Raw genomic sequence first — 17532 nt, forward strand, 5'->3', positions numbered from 1 at the left:
GGTGTATTGAAAAGATTGTACCAGGAAAAAATTATAGGTTCTAAAAAAGTGTGGGTTTCAAATCGGTGAAGCAAACAGGGCCCTGGGTACTTGCATTAAGGTTTAAGGATAACATTAAAATCAGGCGCACAGCTTTGTAAATTTATCATACATGAGCGCAAAAGTCTGCAGCTGCAGCTAAGCTCCTCAACCATTTTTTACAATTAACATGACAACAGCAACTACATATAATGAAGTTGGGAAAGGAGGAACACCAAAATCTATCACTTTCTTTCGACATGAATTCCTTGCAACTACACAGGAATCAAGATACAGTCCGCCCATAACACAAACAAGCAAGATAGAGATTCTTCGCCCACTTTTCCTGCACATAAACCAAAAACATGGAAGAAAAAATTAGTACATCACTCTCAAAAAATAAAATGAAAAATAATTACTTGCACTTCTTTTTATCAGTAATAAAACTAGCACCCAATGAGTTTTGAACTCGTGACCTCACTCTCCGCTACATCACATCTAAAATAATCACAGATTTTCCAACATTTACCTTCACATGGGTGCTTGGAAATTGGGATGTACGCAAGGTTTCCTGAGTTTCATCACCAGGTTTGCGCCTTGGAACACTCAAAATTAGAGCAGCTTGATCCCAAGTTGCAGCTGTTGATGTAATTCGGTAACCACTATCCCAACGCCTATGGATGCCCTCACTTGGATAGAGAAAATCAAGCTCCACAACCTAAATCAAAATAGAGAACGGATCAGAGAGAAGAACCAGAGGAGACCTAATCTGAATTCCACAGTACAAATAAAATTGACATTGAAACTGTGTAAAGCAGTTGTGGAGTGCACCAATCTGAAATACAAGTCTTGCCAGAAATGAAGTGTAGATATGAAGAAAGAATGTTAGAAATTGCACAAAGAAAATATTTTGTTGCAAATGAAGAGGATATTGAGGCATTGTTAATACGTAAAATCATAATTTTTCACTCCCAAAAAATTATAATCATTAACACAGGCATATGAGACACTTAATCTTCAAAGTTCAAATCAATTGGTTAGAAACTGGGTCACAAGGCTGAAGTTGGCCAAGCCGATCCTTTTAGACCAGTGTGATCAGTCAATTCTAACTTAATAACATTGCACTCTGTAATTTTACAAAATTAAAAAGACAGAATTCAAGTCAGCATAACACTCTAAAAATATAACATTCGCACCCACACAAAAATTTGATCCAGTTACAGCCACAAGGCATTATTAACTTATGCCTGCTAAGACATTGAGCCCAAAAGGACAATAAATTTAAGACAACAAACAATGGAAGTTAACAATTTTAGTTAGCCTTTACTCCCCACCCCCCCAACCCCCAAAATAACAATAGGTGGCTGTCTTTCAACTGTAGGAACAATAAGAACACATAGTATTCTGAAAGAGAGAGAGAGAGAACAGTAAATGCAGAAGATAAGCAAAACTCAACCTGATCACTGAAGCCAGCATTGCGAGACATGACAACACCCCATCGGCTTCCAGCAGTTGCCATCGAGGTCACATGGAACCCTTCTCTCCATTTCTTGTTTATCCACTTGAAAGGGAAAGAGTCACTTACTTTGTAAGACTGCTGAGTGTATTGGGTGCCTGAAAATTTTGGTTCATAACTTAATAAACTAGTAGCTGAAGATGAATGCTAGGAAGAAAATCTATGATACCCAAATATTTGGAGATGCCATGAACTTATTAGTGCACAAGAAGTGTATTTTTTTTTTACCAAAATTACTAACTTAGAAATACAAAGAGGCATCTTAAGACCTGACAATATCATTTAGGAAATGGAAACCCCCCAAACAGGATGCCACACACAGTTTTTAAGAGAAAATTATTTTTATTGGTATGCACCAACCATTCAGAAAGACTATGTAAGTTCACCCATTGATGCCAATTAAACAAACCTTTAGACATAACCACAAGGGAGCTCCCATTGTTGGCACCAGCAATAGAGCTGATGTAAAAGTTCTTTTCCCATTGTTCCATGATCCATTCCTGTGAATAACCAACATTAAATTTGATTATTGCTTGATGAGTATAATTCCTAAGATGAACAGAGAAATAATGTGTGCGTCTGTGGCACAGAAATTCACCTTGTGTAAGAAAAAAGGTGACAGCTCATAAACTTGGTTTGTGAAACCAGTTCCAGCATCCATAATAAGGGCCCAGAGATTGGAGCAAGATGCCACACAACTTATAAGCAGGCCATCAGCAATTCCCCTCTCCACATGTTGTGCCAGCCTTGCATCAGCTACATTATAATGGTACCTAAGCATAAAATAAATGAGCGGGTCATTAAGGGATATTCTACTACATCTCAATTTCCATATGCTTGTTCTGTACAGTGAAGCAAATGCAGAAGTGGCATTTTAACTTCTTAAAAAACAAAGGCATACTCCAGTCAGGAAATAATAATGAGGTGTAGGTCCAATTAGATAAGCAGAAAGAAGATCAGGAACCCTAAGACATTTCCAATAACAATATCACTTCCATAATGTCCGTCAGTTTTGAACCTAGGCTTTGTTTGAAGATATGAACAGTTAAAGTGACACAAAAACATAAAATTAGACTACTTTATCAGGCCTAAAGGTGTAATTGTGGACTAGGCTGCGCCCCTTTTTTTTTGTCAACTGACTTTAGGAAAGTGACATGGATCCAAAAACCCATTCAAAACCATAACCATTTTTCAAATATATATTCAAGCCCTATCCCTTATTAAAATCAATATTTAATAACACAGGCACATGACAAAACAAAACTCATCTATTTGTTCAAAAGGAGAAAAGGCGAAAGTAATGAAACAAAATGCAGTTCTACCTCTGCTTCATTGGTAGCCTGGCATTGTAAACTGAAATCCACTGCGTAGCAGGAACTCCTAAACGAACCTTCTTCCTAGGTTGCCCATCATCTTCTTCTTCAATGTTTAACCTACCCCGTTTTTGGCCAACCTGGTGGTTGCATTAAAACAACGATGAATAGAAGAACATAAAAACAATCATCATTTATCCATAAGCTGATAAAATACCAAAATTACCTTTTGAGCACCCTCGGTGTTTATTGGTCTTAGAGCCGGATTAGGTCCTATCAAGCCCTCAAACAAAGAAATGAGCTTGGCATAGTTAGGCTCTTCATCAAATTTCATATTCACCACGATCTCAAGAAATTGCTTAAGAGGTGGGGGGCAGAAGCAGCATAGCATTTCAGGAGACGTTGCCATCTTTTTTTTGCACACTAGAAAGGATTTGTTATCACCCTAACATAGGGAAGGGAAAAAAATTAAAATTAAAAAGTGGCTTCAATAAAGCAATTCCAGAGACATTAACATACAATCTCAACAGATAATATATGTATTAGTACCTGGTACCCTTGCCAAGGCAACCTGCCTCGATGGAGAAAGATAAGGGTATATGCAAGAGATTCAAGATCATCTCTTCTACTAGCAGTTCTTCCCAAGTGAGCATGAACACTAGCATATCGAACAGTTCCTCTGAGACAATGACATATAGAAGGTATCAAAATCACTAGTAAATAAGTTGCATTGCAAATTGTAGCCTAAAGACACAAACATCAATTCACCTAAACATATCAGGGCGTTGATCGTATTCAACATGCTGCCCACTAGAGCTATCTCTCCACTTTGTTGCTGCAACATCATCAATTCATAAAGAAGACATAAGAAATTGATGTAAAATAGATTAATTTGAGAGAGTATGTAAGTAATTAAATTTACTTGCCTAATCCAAGGTCAACAAGAAACAACTTCTTCTCTTGTGGTGTAGATGGCTGACCAAGTAAAAAGTTCTCAGGTTTCACGTCACCGTGGACATAGCTAATACCAAACAGAATCACGATAAGAAAAAATGAAAAATAGTATTCTGCAGCAAAATCAAGAGATACCAACCTTAAAAATCAATAAAATTAAATTAATACAATCACATACCCTCTTCCATGCATCTTCTCTAGAATTGATAAGGACTCAACTGCTATACAAGCAACCATTTCCGAGGACATACTGTGTACATATAACAAAAGAAGAGAAGAATTAAAATCATATACTCATTGCATTCATGAAAGATCTAGAAACAAGATACGTTTATTGAGAAAGAAGAAGAAGAAGAAGAAGAAGAAGAATACAACCAAGCCTTAAACAAAATAAATCTAGTACTGGTTCTTTAAAATAGACAAAATAAAATAAAATAAAAGGTCACCCATTTCAAGTTCCAAAATTGTTAACAGTTAGTATTTATGGATATTAAATTAAGGGATTTTATAATGTCTCCTACCGTAACAGGAACAAATTAACATTTCAAGAGGTTCTAGCAAACTAATATAAACCCTCTTGTGATTTACATTGACAAAGAAGGGTGCTAAGTCCACATCATGAGTTCACAACCAATATCACAATGGCAAATTTTATTTTGATTAAGTATTGTTGTGTGAATTTGACTATGCAATAAGAGGAGAGGTGAGAACTACATAAAATAGAGGAATTCATGCTGTTCAAAGAAAATCCAAAAGGCCTCTATAAACTCTAATAATCAAATGCTTGTAACATCCTGAGGCTTGATACAGTCATGCCATGAAATAGCATATCTTTGCCCCCCATTAAAACTAATAAATCAGCTTAACCCTCCTCCACTACATATTATATTGAAGACATGAGATACTCACGCCTGCCCTGAGGAATTCCATACATCCCACAGGCTGGGCCCTAGCATGTCCATAACCTGCATATCAAAAAGTATAAAAGTTAAACCATCAAGTTATAATGGAGAGATAAATGAGTTGTAGTTTGTGCGGATCATACCATTACGTAATAGTCTCCTTGCCTCCCTTTGTAGTGTACTTTAGGCACTCCATGACTACCACCAAGAGTGCTAAACAACAAAAATAAAGAATAAAAACATAAAAATGTAAATTTATGGCAAATAAAAGTAGAAGCGCCATTTAAAAAAATAAAAATTATAAAAAGGACTTACTTGTACACTTGCCACTCATATGGAGGGCCATAGTTGCAGCCTTTGCTGTTTCTATGCTCAAATTTGAGAGCTACCTGATATGACCATAAAATCCAGAAGTTAAAATCCAGACAACTGACAGAGCTTTTCTAGTGCAAGAGAATCTGAACTGAGCTAACCTCTATAGCTCCGGGACCTGAGGTGCGTTCAGTTCCACCTGAAACACGACGACCAACGAACACCTGACCAAAGCCACCTTTGCCCAATTTCCTATCTATCTTATATACAGGTGACCCTCCCACCGAGACCTTTACAAAAATTACAAAAAGAGGTATCAATGCACCAAACCAAAATTGAACCATAAAAATACTTGAGTTCTGTAGATGCTTTATTGACAATGAAAATAATGAATCAATCATATTTATACTTCTGTATTTATCCACATAAGAGTGTACAACCAAACAACTGAGAAAAAATACAAGTACATGCCACGTGCAATCAGGAAATGGAAACAAGTACATAACTCGCCCATATACATAAATAGTAAATACATAAACCATTTTACTTGAACCAAGTAACACGCCCACATTAAGTACATAACACAACTACTCGCCAGTCGCCACGTGCAATCAAGAAATAGAAACATGTACATAACGCACTCATATACATATATAGTAAATACATAAACCAACTAACACACTCATATGCATAAATAGTAAATACGCAAACAACAACTACATAACGCAAGTTACTCACACGTGCAGTGAGATCAGACACATTAAATGCTTCAATAACACTAGCAAAAAAATGATTAGTAAGTTACACACACACCCTGCGGAACTCAAACTCACAACCTTGCCCTCCATCCCATTATCATGAGAAGAGGAAGTACCAGTTGAGCTATAGCTCATTGGCAACAACACTAGTCAAAATCACCATATAACAAGATACTTGCAAACACGAAAGGAGACAATACACCATTTACAATATAACATTTTTTATCAATTCAAGCAGCAACCGAATCAATCAACGCCAAAACAACATTCTTTTACAAGTGATCAACACACAAACAGCATTATAAATCATTTACCATATACCCTTTTTGGCAATTATAGCAGCAACCCGACCGATACACGACAAAACAACATTAAACTAGCATGCCAAAGGTCATATCTCTGTAAAATCATAACACAATCCAATTGGGGGACAACCAAACAATATCAGATCAAACTAATGAACAATTTAAACAACTAATTACCAACACAAAGCCCTGAAACACCAAAACAACACAAACCCAGTTCACAGAAAAACTCAAAAAAGTCAGGAAAAAAGTGTATACCCTCTCTGGAAACGGAGCAGTGCTGCCCTCTTCCTCTTGCCCAGCTGCCTTATTAGCACTCAAGCCGCCACTGTCGTCGCCCATCGCAGCTTTCTCTTCTTTCTTCTTCCCTCTCTTCTTGTCAGACCCACTCTCCTTCTCAGAAATGACAATCACCTGCTCCGGCTGCTTCTCTTCCTCCTCCTCCTCCTCCTCCTCTTCCTCCTGGCTGCTGTTGTGGTTGAGGTGGTTGTTGTTCTTCTTCCTGGTAGTCTTCTTGTTATCAAGCTTCAACCTCTTGGCCCTAGCTACGGCGGCGCGTGTCTTGACGTACGTCCCAACCGCGTTGGGCGAAGGAGAGGGAGATGGAGAAGGATCGGATCGCTTGTTGTTGATGTTGTTGTTGTTGTTGTTGTGGTGGTTGTGCTGTGGAGCGACCTTAGCTCGGCCTCTGCGAACTCCTTTGCGAAGCTCCGGCATCGCTCAAACCCATACAATAGGCGTCGAAATCAGAGTCCAACAATTCGATCATTATATTGCTCAGCTCAGCTCCCTGATTGAATTCATCGCCGAGAAAAAAAAAACCCCAAAAATTCCCTTTTGGTTCCCGGGAAAACAGAAAAGAGAGCTCGAGCTGCGATTCGATGTAAAAGACTCCCGATTTTGAATTTTTGAGGAGAAGCTAGGGTTAGGGTTGGGTTTGGGCGTTTGGGTTCAAAAATGAGCAAAAATCAGAAACACAGCGAAAGAGAGAGAGAGAGAGAGAGAGAGAGAGAAGGGGATGGGATGGGATGGGAGCCGTGTTTGTTTTGTTTGGAGAGCCGATTGAGAAAAGTGGTTCTTGCTTGCTTGGTTTAGTGGGACCCGAGTGAGTTCTCTACATATAGTAGTTTTTTTTTTTTTTTTTTTTGGGTTTTTTGGGTGGGTGAGTGGACAGTCAAAAGACTCAAAATGCATGCAATGTCAAGACAGTGGTTCTAGGCTTCTAGCCAATGAGAATGGGATTATGTACATGTGTAATATCTAGGATGGTGGTTTTTGTGTGAGGGATTCAAAATTGTGTAGCCCATGCTGGTGTGAAAGGATGAGATTGATACTCTCGAGGTGAAACTTCCATGATGTATGAGAACCAAATTGGTTTTAGAAATAAAATATAATAAATGAATGGTAAAGGATGGTGGATATAAATCTTGTATGTTTCGATTGAAAATATTTAATATGATCAATTAAATTACAAGGATATTAGCAAATTTTTTTTTAGTGATGCTATTAACTACAAGTTTAATTATATTGGTGTTATAATATATCGTCTTCTAAAGTGCAAAAGAAAAAAATATTTTATGTTGTTGATGTGTTGCCAAATATACTCAATGCCGCATTAATTTGTAAACCCTTTAGAGTAAGCTTTGTAGCTTTAATATATTTTCTTTTTTTTTTCCCCATAAATGCTAATGTGCTTATTGCAATCGATGGTGGTGGTGTCAATGATGAGCATCATAATTTGTTACCTTAACAAGTAATAATATTACACAAATAATACTGGGACTTGTGAATCTTTCATTTTTTTTCTCCTTCTAGGGCTTTCTTTATCCACGCATTCATCCTATTAATGGAATTTTAATCGCTAACTCGTGGAACTACCTTGTTTTGATTTGTTAAGGGGCTCAAGTTCATGTTCATTGCAAATATTTTATGGATAAGTTGATTGCCAACACGAAGAAGTTTAGCTTGTCCAAGCAACTAGTGTGCTTGGAAGTTGAAACAAGAGTAAAGGAACGGTCCAAACTCATGTTGCTTGGTACAATTCTATTAACAAAATTCTTTTTCTCATTCGATAGTTAGAGAGATCATAATGACAGTTGTCAAAACTTTTAATAAGGTAAATATGTAAGTTGTGGATAATAATGTTTTTATGTTCTCCTTCAAACACGTAGCGGACGTTAGAAGGATTTGGGACTATTGTCATTGGTCCTTTAAAGGAGAACATTTATTTTTCAAGAAGTATGAGCTTGATTGGAGCTTTAACGGTCCAAACTTATGTTGCTTGGTACGATTTAGTTAACAAAATCTTTTTTCTCTTTTGATAGTTAAAGAGATCATAACGGTAGTTGTGAAATTTTTTAATAAAGTATATGTTAGTTGTGGATAATGATGTTTTTGTGTTCCCCTTTAAACATGTAATGGAAGTTAGGAGTGTTTGTGACCGTTGTCGCTGGTCCTTTTGGTGGAACATTTAATTCTCAAGAAGTGCGAGCTTGATTGGAGCTTTAACGGTCCAAACTTATGTTGCTTGGTACAATTCAGTTAACAAAATCCTTTCTTCTTGTTTGATAGTTAGAGAGATCATAACGTTTGTTGCAAAAACTTTTAATAAGGTAAATATGTAAGTTGTGGATAATAATGTTTTTATGTTCTCCTTCAAACACGTAGTAGATGTAGAAGGGTTTGGGATTGTTGCCGCTGGTCCTTTTAAGGAGGAACATTTAATTCTCAAGAAGTATGAGTTTGATTGGAGCTTTAATGGTATTGAATTTTTGGGTCAAAGATCATAGACTCTCCATCTCAACCGACAATCTTAATCGAATAATGTTAATTGTCCTTTAATTATGGAATTCCCTTCGGAAATAGCTCATTGATATACAACAACCACAACCCATTAGAGATAGATAAAGAGCAGACATGGAACTAAGAAGATTTGGAACGTATATTAAGGGTCCGTTTTGGAATAATTTATTTAACTGAAACTGAAAACTTTTTACTGAAAGTACTGTAGAAAAAAATGTAAAAGTTAGTTAAATAGTACAATAAGATCCATAAATAATAATAAAAAGAAGTTAAAAACTCAAATAAGCTGAAACTTGCATTACATTCCAAATGGGCTCTAAGTCTGGAATGGAGGGAGGGGGGGGGGGGGGGCGCTAATTATGTGAGGATGTTAGTCAACCCTTTTTTAATAGCTTTCAAAACCCATTACAAAGCATTGTTGTCAATGTAGTTTTAGGCGTTTAACTACCAATCACCGTCACTAATCTTGTAAGAAGCCATCATTTTTCAGGTGGATTGGCTCGGTAAAGTTGGTTCTCATTGGCTACGATTAGTAGGTAGCCTTAAGCACATTCCACCATGATATGTTTCGTTTTTATCACTAACCCACATAAACACACTGCCATTTTTTTTAATAGAAAATATACTTGTCATTCAAAATGACATCATTTTTGGGTGAGTTAATAACAATATTATCATGCATGTTGACAGAAAAGGTACATATTGTCATTGTTGTAATACTCAAGAGTGTAAATTACAAGTTTTCATAATCACGGGATTGATTTAAAGGTGACCCTAAAGTTAGAGGGTATAAATAATATTTTAGCATAATAAATATGAGTTTTTATTCAACCATTTAAGTTGATTATTCAATAAATAATTAGAATCTATACTTCCCAGCATCATATTCCAATTTTATCAAAAGATTCAAAACTAAGTATCTGTTTGAGAACGATTTATTTAGCTGAAACTGAAAAACTTTTTACTAAAAGTCCTATAGATAAAGGAAAAGTTAGCTAAAATAGTACATTAAGACTCATAAATAGTATCAAAAAGTGCAGTAGGACCCATGAATAGTAAAAAAAATAAACTAAATAGTAAAATAAGCTGGCTTTTTAAACCAATACCAAACGCAACCTAAATCCCACAATACCAAAATAAATCAAACTAATAAATATAAACCAAGTCCAAAAATTCAAAATAAATCATATTGATAAATTTAAAATACATATAATTTTTTTTTTACTAAAAAAAGTACATATAATTAAAAAAAATTAAATAGAGTCACTAACTCACTCGACCCAACCCAATAATAAAGCTTAATTAAAGAAAAATAAAAATCTAATACAACCCATTAACCCAACAAAAAAAAAAAAACCCAAGATATTTGGTTGGGTCGGGTCGGGTCGAATGGATCAGCGGGTTGAAAGCACATTCTTTTCTTACAGTTGTGAGTCACTGAAACTTTCTTAAGTCGACAAAGTTCGTCCTTACAACATGTACAATTACTTTAAAAGGCGGAGACAGATTTTTTATTATAAAATTTGGGAAGGCAAAACGACGAGTCGTTTAATATAACAAGACAATGACCGTGGAAAGCACTTTTGAGATTTTTGGTGATGGTGAATGTGAGGTCCTCCATGATCTTGTGTTCCATGCCCACTGTCCCATACAACACAACAGTGTGTGCGTGTGCCTGTGAGAGACAGAAAGAGAGAGAGAGAAAAACATGGCATCTTCTTCTCAGCTCTCAGCTCTCCCTCAACGTTTTGCTTTGGCTTCCACGGACCACTGTGAGTTCTCTCTCTCACACACTCTCTCTCTCTAACACACACACACACTCATTTACAAGTACCCAATAAAGAATTTGAACTTATTGAGAAGTTTCATTTAGCTCCATGAACTTGTTGGAATTGCTTTGAACTGAACTTTCAAGTTAAATTGAGCTTTGGAACATGTTGTCTGAATTTCCAGTTTGGTTCATGAAAATAAGTATAATGACTGTGTTAATATTTACATATTTCTTGAATTTTCAAAAGCTTAAAAAAAAAATTGTGGGTGAATCTTCCAAAAGGGTCCAAATTTGTTTTCCATGTCAGTTGGGCTGCTTTATTTGAGTATGAAATTGTATTTTCAACTAGATATATAAATGGGTTGCTTTTCCTCTTGTACAAATTCATTGTCAATGCAGAAGTGATTCCGTTGTTAGGAATTGTAGAATCAGAATTGAAATATCTTCATGTTTTGAAATTTCAAGTAATGATGATTGATAAACTACCTTTGTCTCGAAAGCTTAAGTTGTAAAGAAATGATGAATTTAACCACTTAACCACTACTCTAACACTCCCCCTCGTGTGAATCCAGACTCTTCCTTAATAAGTGAGACCCAACACATGGAATTTTTAACTTTTTTAAATTGGAGATAGAGTAGAGACATGGTTCCAATTCAAGATTAGCTACTCTGATACTGTGATAAATTACTTTTTGTTCCCCAAGCTTAAAATGTTAGGAAATGATGAATTTAATCTCTTAATCATTATTCTAACAATGATTGATTAAAAAAATGAATTTTATTTGTTTTTAATTTTAATTTTTATGGATATTCAAATGGGTTTCCAAACTCATGGTGATGCAGTCATTGTTCTGATTTTAGTTTGTTGTTTTGCTTGTATTGCTCTGAAGATTAGAATATGATAAGCTTTATATTGTTGGAAGGGCAGTGATTTTAACCAGCATTCATTTCTATCAAATCACAGTGAATTTCAAGTCAGTTAGGATTAGTGTGAGATCTAGTTTGGAACGCGAGAACCAAAATCCAGGAGATTCAGACAACTTATCAAAACCATCAAAGGTAAAAGTTTCGATTTTTATCAACATCTAATGTCTTTTAGGGTGGGCATGATCACTATTTCCTTAAAGCAAAATTTCTAAGAGGGAAGACATGGCTTGCTGGAAAGCAAGGGGAGAAGTGGTACTGATCATCAAATGCTTTCATTTGTGGAAATGTACCATTTGTTGCTCATTCTGTTACGAGTCCCAACGCATTTATGTGCCATGTATGAATACCATTTAAAAGAATGTGATGTGATGGATGGGGTTGCTAGTATATCTCCAAGTGGGAAGCTGCTCTCTTAGTTGGGGCACATTCAATTTGTTGTTCATGTTGCCAATGGTGTAGTAGAGAAGGGAAATTTATCCATTTGCCTTATAAAACTATCTACTAGATGATTTGTCATTATGCTGTGGATGGGCTTCCATGTACTTAATATATAACTTCCATCAATGACGCTCACTTTAGTCATTTGATGGCCACAGTACTAAAAATTTATAAATTTTGCTAGTGCAAAGTTTGTTTTGCTGTAAACACTGGTCTGCTGAATATCTAAAATGACATATAAAGCTCTTTAAAATCTCATAGAAAAGACTTAACTTTAACAAAGTGAGGATTTTTTTTAAAGAAATTTTTGTAAACTGCAGGGATCTCAATCATCAATCTCTCGGCGTTGTTGTCTCTCATGTTTGTGCTCAACTTTATCTTTGATAAACAATTCTGGTACCCCTATTTCCATACAAAATGCAACTGCTTTGGAAGGGAATGAAAGACCAGGATGCCGGAACTGTGGGGGCAGTGGTGCTGTACTTTGTAAGTGTGAAATTCCCTATGTTTTTTTGTTTTATTTATTTCCTCATCAGAATAATAATCTGAATGTTTGTACAGTGTACATATCTTGCAATATATGTAAAACTTGTTGAGAATGTGAAATTATATGAACCTTTGAGAATTTTAGAGTTGCCAGCTCTGTTGCTTTTGTATGAATATAAACTGTGAGACCTATCAAAAAAAAAAAACTGTGAGAAACTTAAACATGGGTGGGAAGACTGATACCTAGATCATGGATCTTGTTTACCTTGTATCTGTTATTGCTGTTGTCTCCTCCTTCCTCCCCCCCCCCCCCCAACCCCTCCCTTAAAAAATATTAGTGGGTGAGTAGAGTGAATATGAATTGTTTCTGTTACCACAATTCCTTACTGTTACAAGGTCTATTGAAGTTTATTGATCTGTTAAAAGTCCTTGTGTTCCAAGAATTTGGCATAGTTATGGAGATTTTATCGTGGTCTCAATGGAAAAGTTTTTCTTCTCTCTCACCTTTTAATCTATTTTATGTTTTAATCATTGAATCTTCTATGAAAACATCACTATTTATTAAATTCTGTTACAAGTGGTACCCCACTCTTGTCTATAAGAAATTCAGTCCATAAGATGTTCATTTGCTTTTTATTTAGGTGATATGTGTGGTGGTACAGGAAAATGGAAAGCTCTGAACAGAAAACGGGCTAAAGATGTCTATGAATTTACAGAATGTCCAAATTGTTATGGTATGTACTTTTTGACTGATACATTTGCATTAGTTAATTAGTTATAGAAGCAGGTATTTGCTGCTTTCAATTGTTTTGTTGCCATTCTGAATACTCATTTCTCTGAATTTTATCTGATATTGGTTCTTTGACTAATGACTTGGGACATTCGGACATTCTTTAACGTTCAATAGTAGTGAACACATTCCATTTTTATTTTCTTGGCATTTTCTGCTGAGGTTATCCTTCCTAATGGAGTCAATTACAGCATTTGAAATCATGGCCTCATATCAGAGTAGCTGAAAGTTTTATCATACATGAAACTGAATAGACACATTCCCCATCTTAATTATGGAGGTAAAAGGCTATCACTGTGAGAGTGTGGCAGGTTGGAGTGGGCTTTACAAAGCATAGCCTGTCCCTGCAGAGAGTGGTGTATTCTAATTATCTGACTGTAAAAGAAACAAACCTTATCTCTTAGCTAGAATGATAGACTTATAATTGAATTTATATTTTTAAAAATTCTACCATTAAAGAGTTGTCTTCTGTCAATTTCACATTTTGTGTTATTTAATATCATGGGTAGATCATAGATGAGTAGAGACTATCTTGGTTCAACACATTGTAAAAAGCTTTGGTACTTTAATTCTTCATGATTTAACACTAGAATTTTTAATGATCATGAATTATAACAAGATGCTCATAAATTTTATTTACTTTTAAACATCATTTACAATAAAAGCTAATGAAATAAATTGCTTGCTGAAGGCATCTTTGATATGCTGACATTAAATGAAAACCAAATGTTGGTGTTACTTTGAAATTTCTAGAAATAAAACTTAACAAATAGAAATAGAAATAGATATAGTTAGTTAGGTTTCAGTCAATGTTTTAAGCTTGCAGGAAAGGATGGTCGAGCCTTTAGTATATATGGTAAGTTGGAGCCCTCTAGCCCTTGGGTTGTAATTTTAGTTAACAGTCTGTTCTTTATTTCAATAATTTGGATATTTTGTGAGTGCTAAACTTAACTCAAGAGCTCTTCATGCTCATAAATGCTGAAGATGCATATAAAAGGTTTAGCAAGAAGTCTTTAGGTAAGGACACACTTCAAAGGGTAGTAGCTACTCAATGCACGATCCCAAAAGGGGGTTCTGACCAACTTTAGCAGCCCCAACACTCCTTATATATATATATATATATATATATATATATATATATATATATAGAAAAGATTGTGATATGTCAGGTTTTCTTGGATGCTACAATGTTCACATTGTTGCGTGGTAAAAGGCATTGATTTTAACCTCTATTCATTTTAATACTGCTATTCCAAATTGTCAAATCAACTTTATTCCTTTTTCTAAAAAATTTCCCTCTCTCTGGTAATGTGGAATCCAAGTACTTCGTATTGTGCTACTAATTTCTTGTTATGGGCAGGTCGAGGAAAACTTGTGTGTCCTGTTTGTTTAGGGACTGGTTTACCAAATAACAAAGGTCTTCTTAGGAGGCCTGATGCAAAACAGTTACTTGATAAGATGTATAATGGTCGGCTGGTACCAAAATCTTGAAGTAAGTTCTCTTCCAAATTAATTCCCTGATTACTTGATGATGTTGTTGGTGTTACACACATAGCATTTATCTTTTAGCAGCGATTCTGTATTGTATATATGGTATTATATACAGTTAATGATGCTTGGACTGCATACATATCATTTAATAGGCCTCCCCTTGAATTGCATAATTTTGATGGATGTGGTTTACTTATTTATAAATTTAAATTTTGAAATGCTGCAGTTAGAGGCTTTTTGATCACAAGAATACACTTCAACTAGTTGGAGAAAGAAGAGGCGCAGAGAGTATAGAGTACTTGTTACACTCCCAAGTGCAGCACAGATATAAAGCTTTTTCCTGTTTAGTAATTATCAGCTTGGTCTAACTAAATACCAGTCTATACTTGTGATAGTTGCATGCAATTTGGGCTTGATACCAAGCACTGGGAAATACCTTTTGTTTACTTTGTTACTATAGTAATTCACTTAGCTGGAGGAGAAAACTACATGGTGCTATGATGCCATGTGATGCATGATTATTGCATTGCCAAGTACAAAAGGTTTTTTTATTGATTTGATCAATGTATGACACTTGTGGACTCGTTGATCACCACAAATTGTAAGTTACATTAGGCACATTTATTTGTTGTGGAAAATGGACTTTGTTACTGAGCTTTACAATGTGTTTGAATCGGGTGCATGTTTTTTTTTTTTTTTGTAGCATTTCAATGTGCCTGTTCTATAAGATCAGTCTAATTGGTTATAGGAAATGGCAAATCACATAAGGAATCTATGAAACATGTTTTACTTGCATTTCCATTTTCAACTCAATAGGACTTCATAATACATGGAACTGGATTACCCATCTCGTGACATGGTAGCCATATGCAAGTAAACGTTTTTATCATAGCCAACAGAAAAGGAAAGAGAGAGAGGTAATGAATCAAATGTTTTAGAGTTTGGGTCTGTTTACTAAGCCATATCCTGAATATGTTCCCAGCTTTATTACATCACTTGGCACAGCCTATGGAATGAATAAATGATTGGGGCACTCGGCTTTAATTTTAATCTTTTCCAATATTTGGTATGTAGGACTTTAGGTTGGTCGGGTCCACCTGCCAAAGTGGGGACCACAGGCTTGGGAAATTTATGATGATCTTGTGATGTGGATTTATAGAACCAGAAAACAGACCAGTGATCCCTACTAAGTCAATGCCATTGATAATTGCAAACTTTTACCGGAGATGAAAACAAGTTTTCTATTAGCTATATGAAGCTAAATTGATCAGCAAATGGAAAGTTTCTTTTAAAAAAGGCAAATAAATTTCTTGAAAATTCCATGCCAATAGAAGAATCCTATCTTTTAAATTCCATGACTAAGGAAGTTGAATATCAAAATTTGAACTTTATGAGGTGGAGAAGTCTGACTAACCAAATTCAAACACAACTACATTGGTCAATATAACACAAATGTTATCTTTCCCAAGGATTAATGAAATTCAATACAATATAAATAGGTAAAACTGAGAGCAAATTCAATTAGATTTCAATTTAAAATTCAATTGAGTCTAATTTTGTGCCACATGTCTCATCTAATCTAAATTTTTAAAATTTTGTACCAAGTTAGTTAATTCAATGTAAAAATTGAAATTCAATTAGACTTAATTTTGCACCATATGTCTCATCTAACGTAAATTTTTTTTAATTTTTGTCCTAAGTAAGTTAATTCAATGTAGAAAATGAGCAGTTTAATATAAATAAACCATAAAAAAACCTAATCATATATATACCATGACTATATACGGTCCATTACTAACTATAATATATATATAACCAATGCTTAGAGAAAATTTAATTAGATTCAAAATTGAATTTTGCTTTTGTTAGCTTTTCATACAAATTAAATTGTTTAGATTTTTGCTATTATTTTTTCTCTAAACTAATGAGTATATTTTTTTTATACTATTTCTATTCAAATATTTTGTTTGCTAAGATCTTGAATGTAACAAATTATAATTGACCTAAACGATCTCATGCATCTATCCCCATTCAATTTAAGAGATATTATTAGACTAATTTATTCTTTTATTTTGTGTTGTATTTAGTAGAATTTCACGGACAATGATTGTGAATTAATATTGTATATATAGTATTTAATAGTGATTTGAAAACTTATATACATAATAGCAGTGTAATGAGAAACTTGATGTAATCAATACATAAAAATTGTAAGAGAAAACTATTTTAGTACCTCCAAATGTCTTGCTTAAAATAATATCTTATATATTTTATAACCCAAGCTAATATCAATAGCACTACTATAATTCATCATACCTGTGTGTAAGCATGACTTACATACTAGTTTAAACTTAATTGGAGAATCGCATAATACTTAAAAGAATTGTATTTGTATCTAAGGTTTATGAAAGGACCACTGGTTATGTTCACACATTCATACCCGAAAAAGTTAACTTCTTATATGCATGTATAACACGTTTACACTCATTAGTAGGGCATGCAAAAATTAACTGCTTAGATTAGATGCATGTTTAACACTTTTACACTCATTAGTAGGGCATGATGCATGTATAACACGTTTTACACCCATTAATGGGGAATGCATACGTTATGAGTTTGACTAATACATATTGACTAATACATATGAAAAGCATGAAAAGTCTGATGATATTACATCATTTTGTTAGGGTTGTTGGATATGTTAGAAACTGCTTAAAATTGATGGGCATATGATACACTCAAAATAATG

General features: G+C 34.8%; 2 protein-coding genes across 2 annotated transcripts; one reads left to right on the top strand and one right to left on the bottom strand.

Moving 5' to 3' along the window:
- Nucleotides 1-66: 66 nt before the first annotated feature.
- Nucleotides 67-7157, bottom strand: LOC142607502 (casein kinase 1-like protein HD16). The gene is made up of 16 exons (XM_075779022.1): nucleotides 6337-7157; nucleotides 5177-5305; nucleotides 5019-5092; nucleotides 4847-4916; nucleotides 4711-4766; nucleotides 3980-4051; nucleotides 3774-3868; nucleotides 3616-3682; nucleotides 3397-3526; nucleotides 3074-3292; nucleotides 2857-2987; nucleotides 2133-2307; nucleotides 1944-2034; nucleotides 1475-1632; nucleotides 548-736; nucleotides 67-364 (listed from the first exon to the last, which is right to left on the bottom strand). Exons 1-16 carry the CDS (start codon nucleotides 6793-6795, stop codon nucleotides 305-307), a joined length of 2175 nt encoding a protein of 724 aa, XP_075635137.1. The 5' UTR covers nucleotides 6796-7157; the 3' UTR covers nucleotides 67-304.
- A 3325-nt stretch (nucleotides 7158-10482) lies between these two features.
- LOC142607007 (protein PHOTOSYSTEM I ASSEMBLY 2, chloroplastic) lies at nucleotides 10483-15446 on the top strand. Its single transcript, XM_075778412.1, has 6 exons — nucleotides 10483-10652; nucleotides 11616-11710; nucleotides 12337-12502; nucleotides 13144-13236; nucleotides 14653-14784; nucleotides 15010-15446. The coding sequence occupies exons 1-5, from the start codon at nucleotides 10589-10591 to the stop codon at nucleotides 14781-14783; spliced, it is 549 nt and encodes a 182-aa protein (XP_075634527.1). The 5' UTR covers nucleotides 10483-10588; the 3' UTR covers nucleotide 14784; nucleotides 15010-15446.
- The last annotated feature ends 2086 nt before the right edge of the window (nucleotides 15447-17532 follow it).

This window comes from Castanea sativa, chromosome 8 (assembly GCF_040712315.1).
Source record: "Castanea sativa cultivar Marrone di Chiusa Pesio chromosome 8, ASM4071231v1".
Lineage (NCBI taxonomy): Eukaryota > Viridiplantae > Streptophyta > Magnoliopsida > Fagales > Fagaceae > Castanea > Castanea sativa.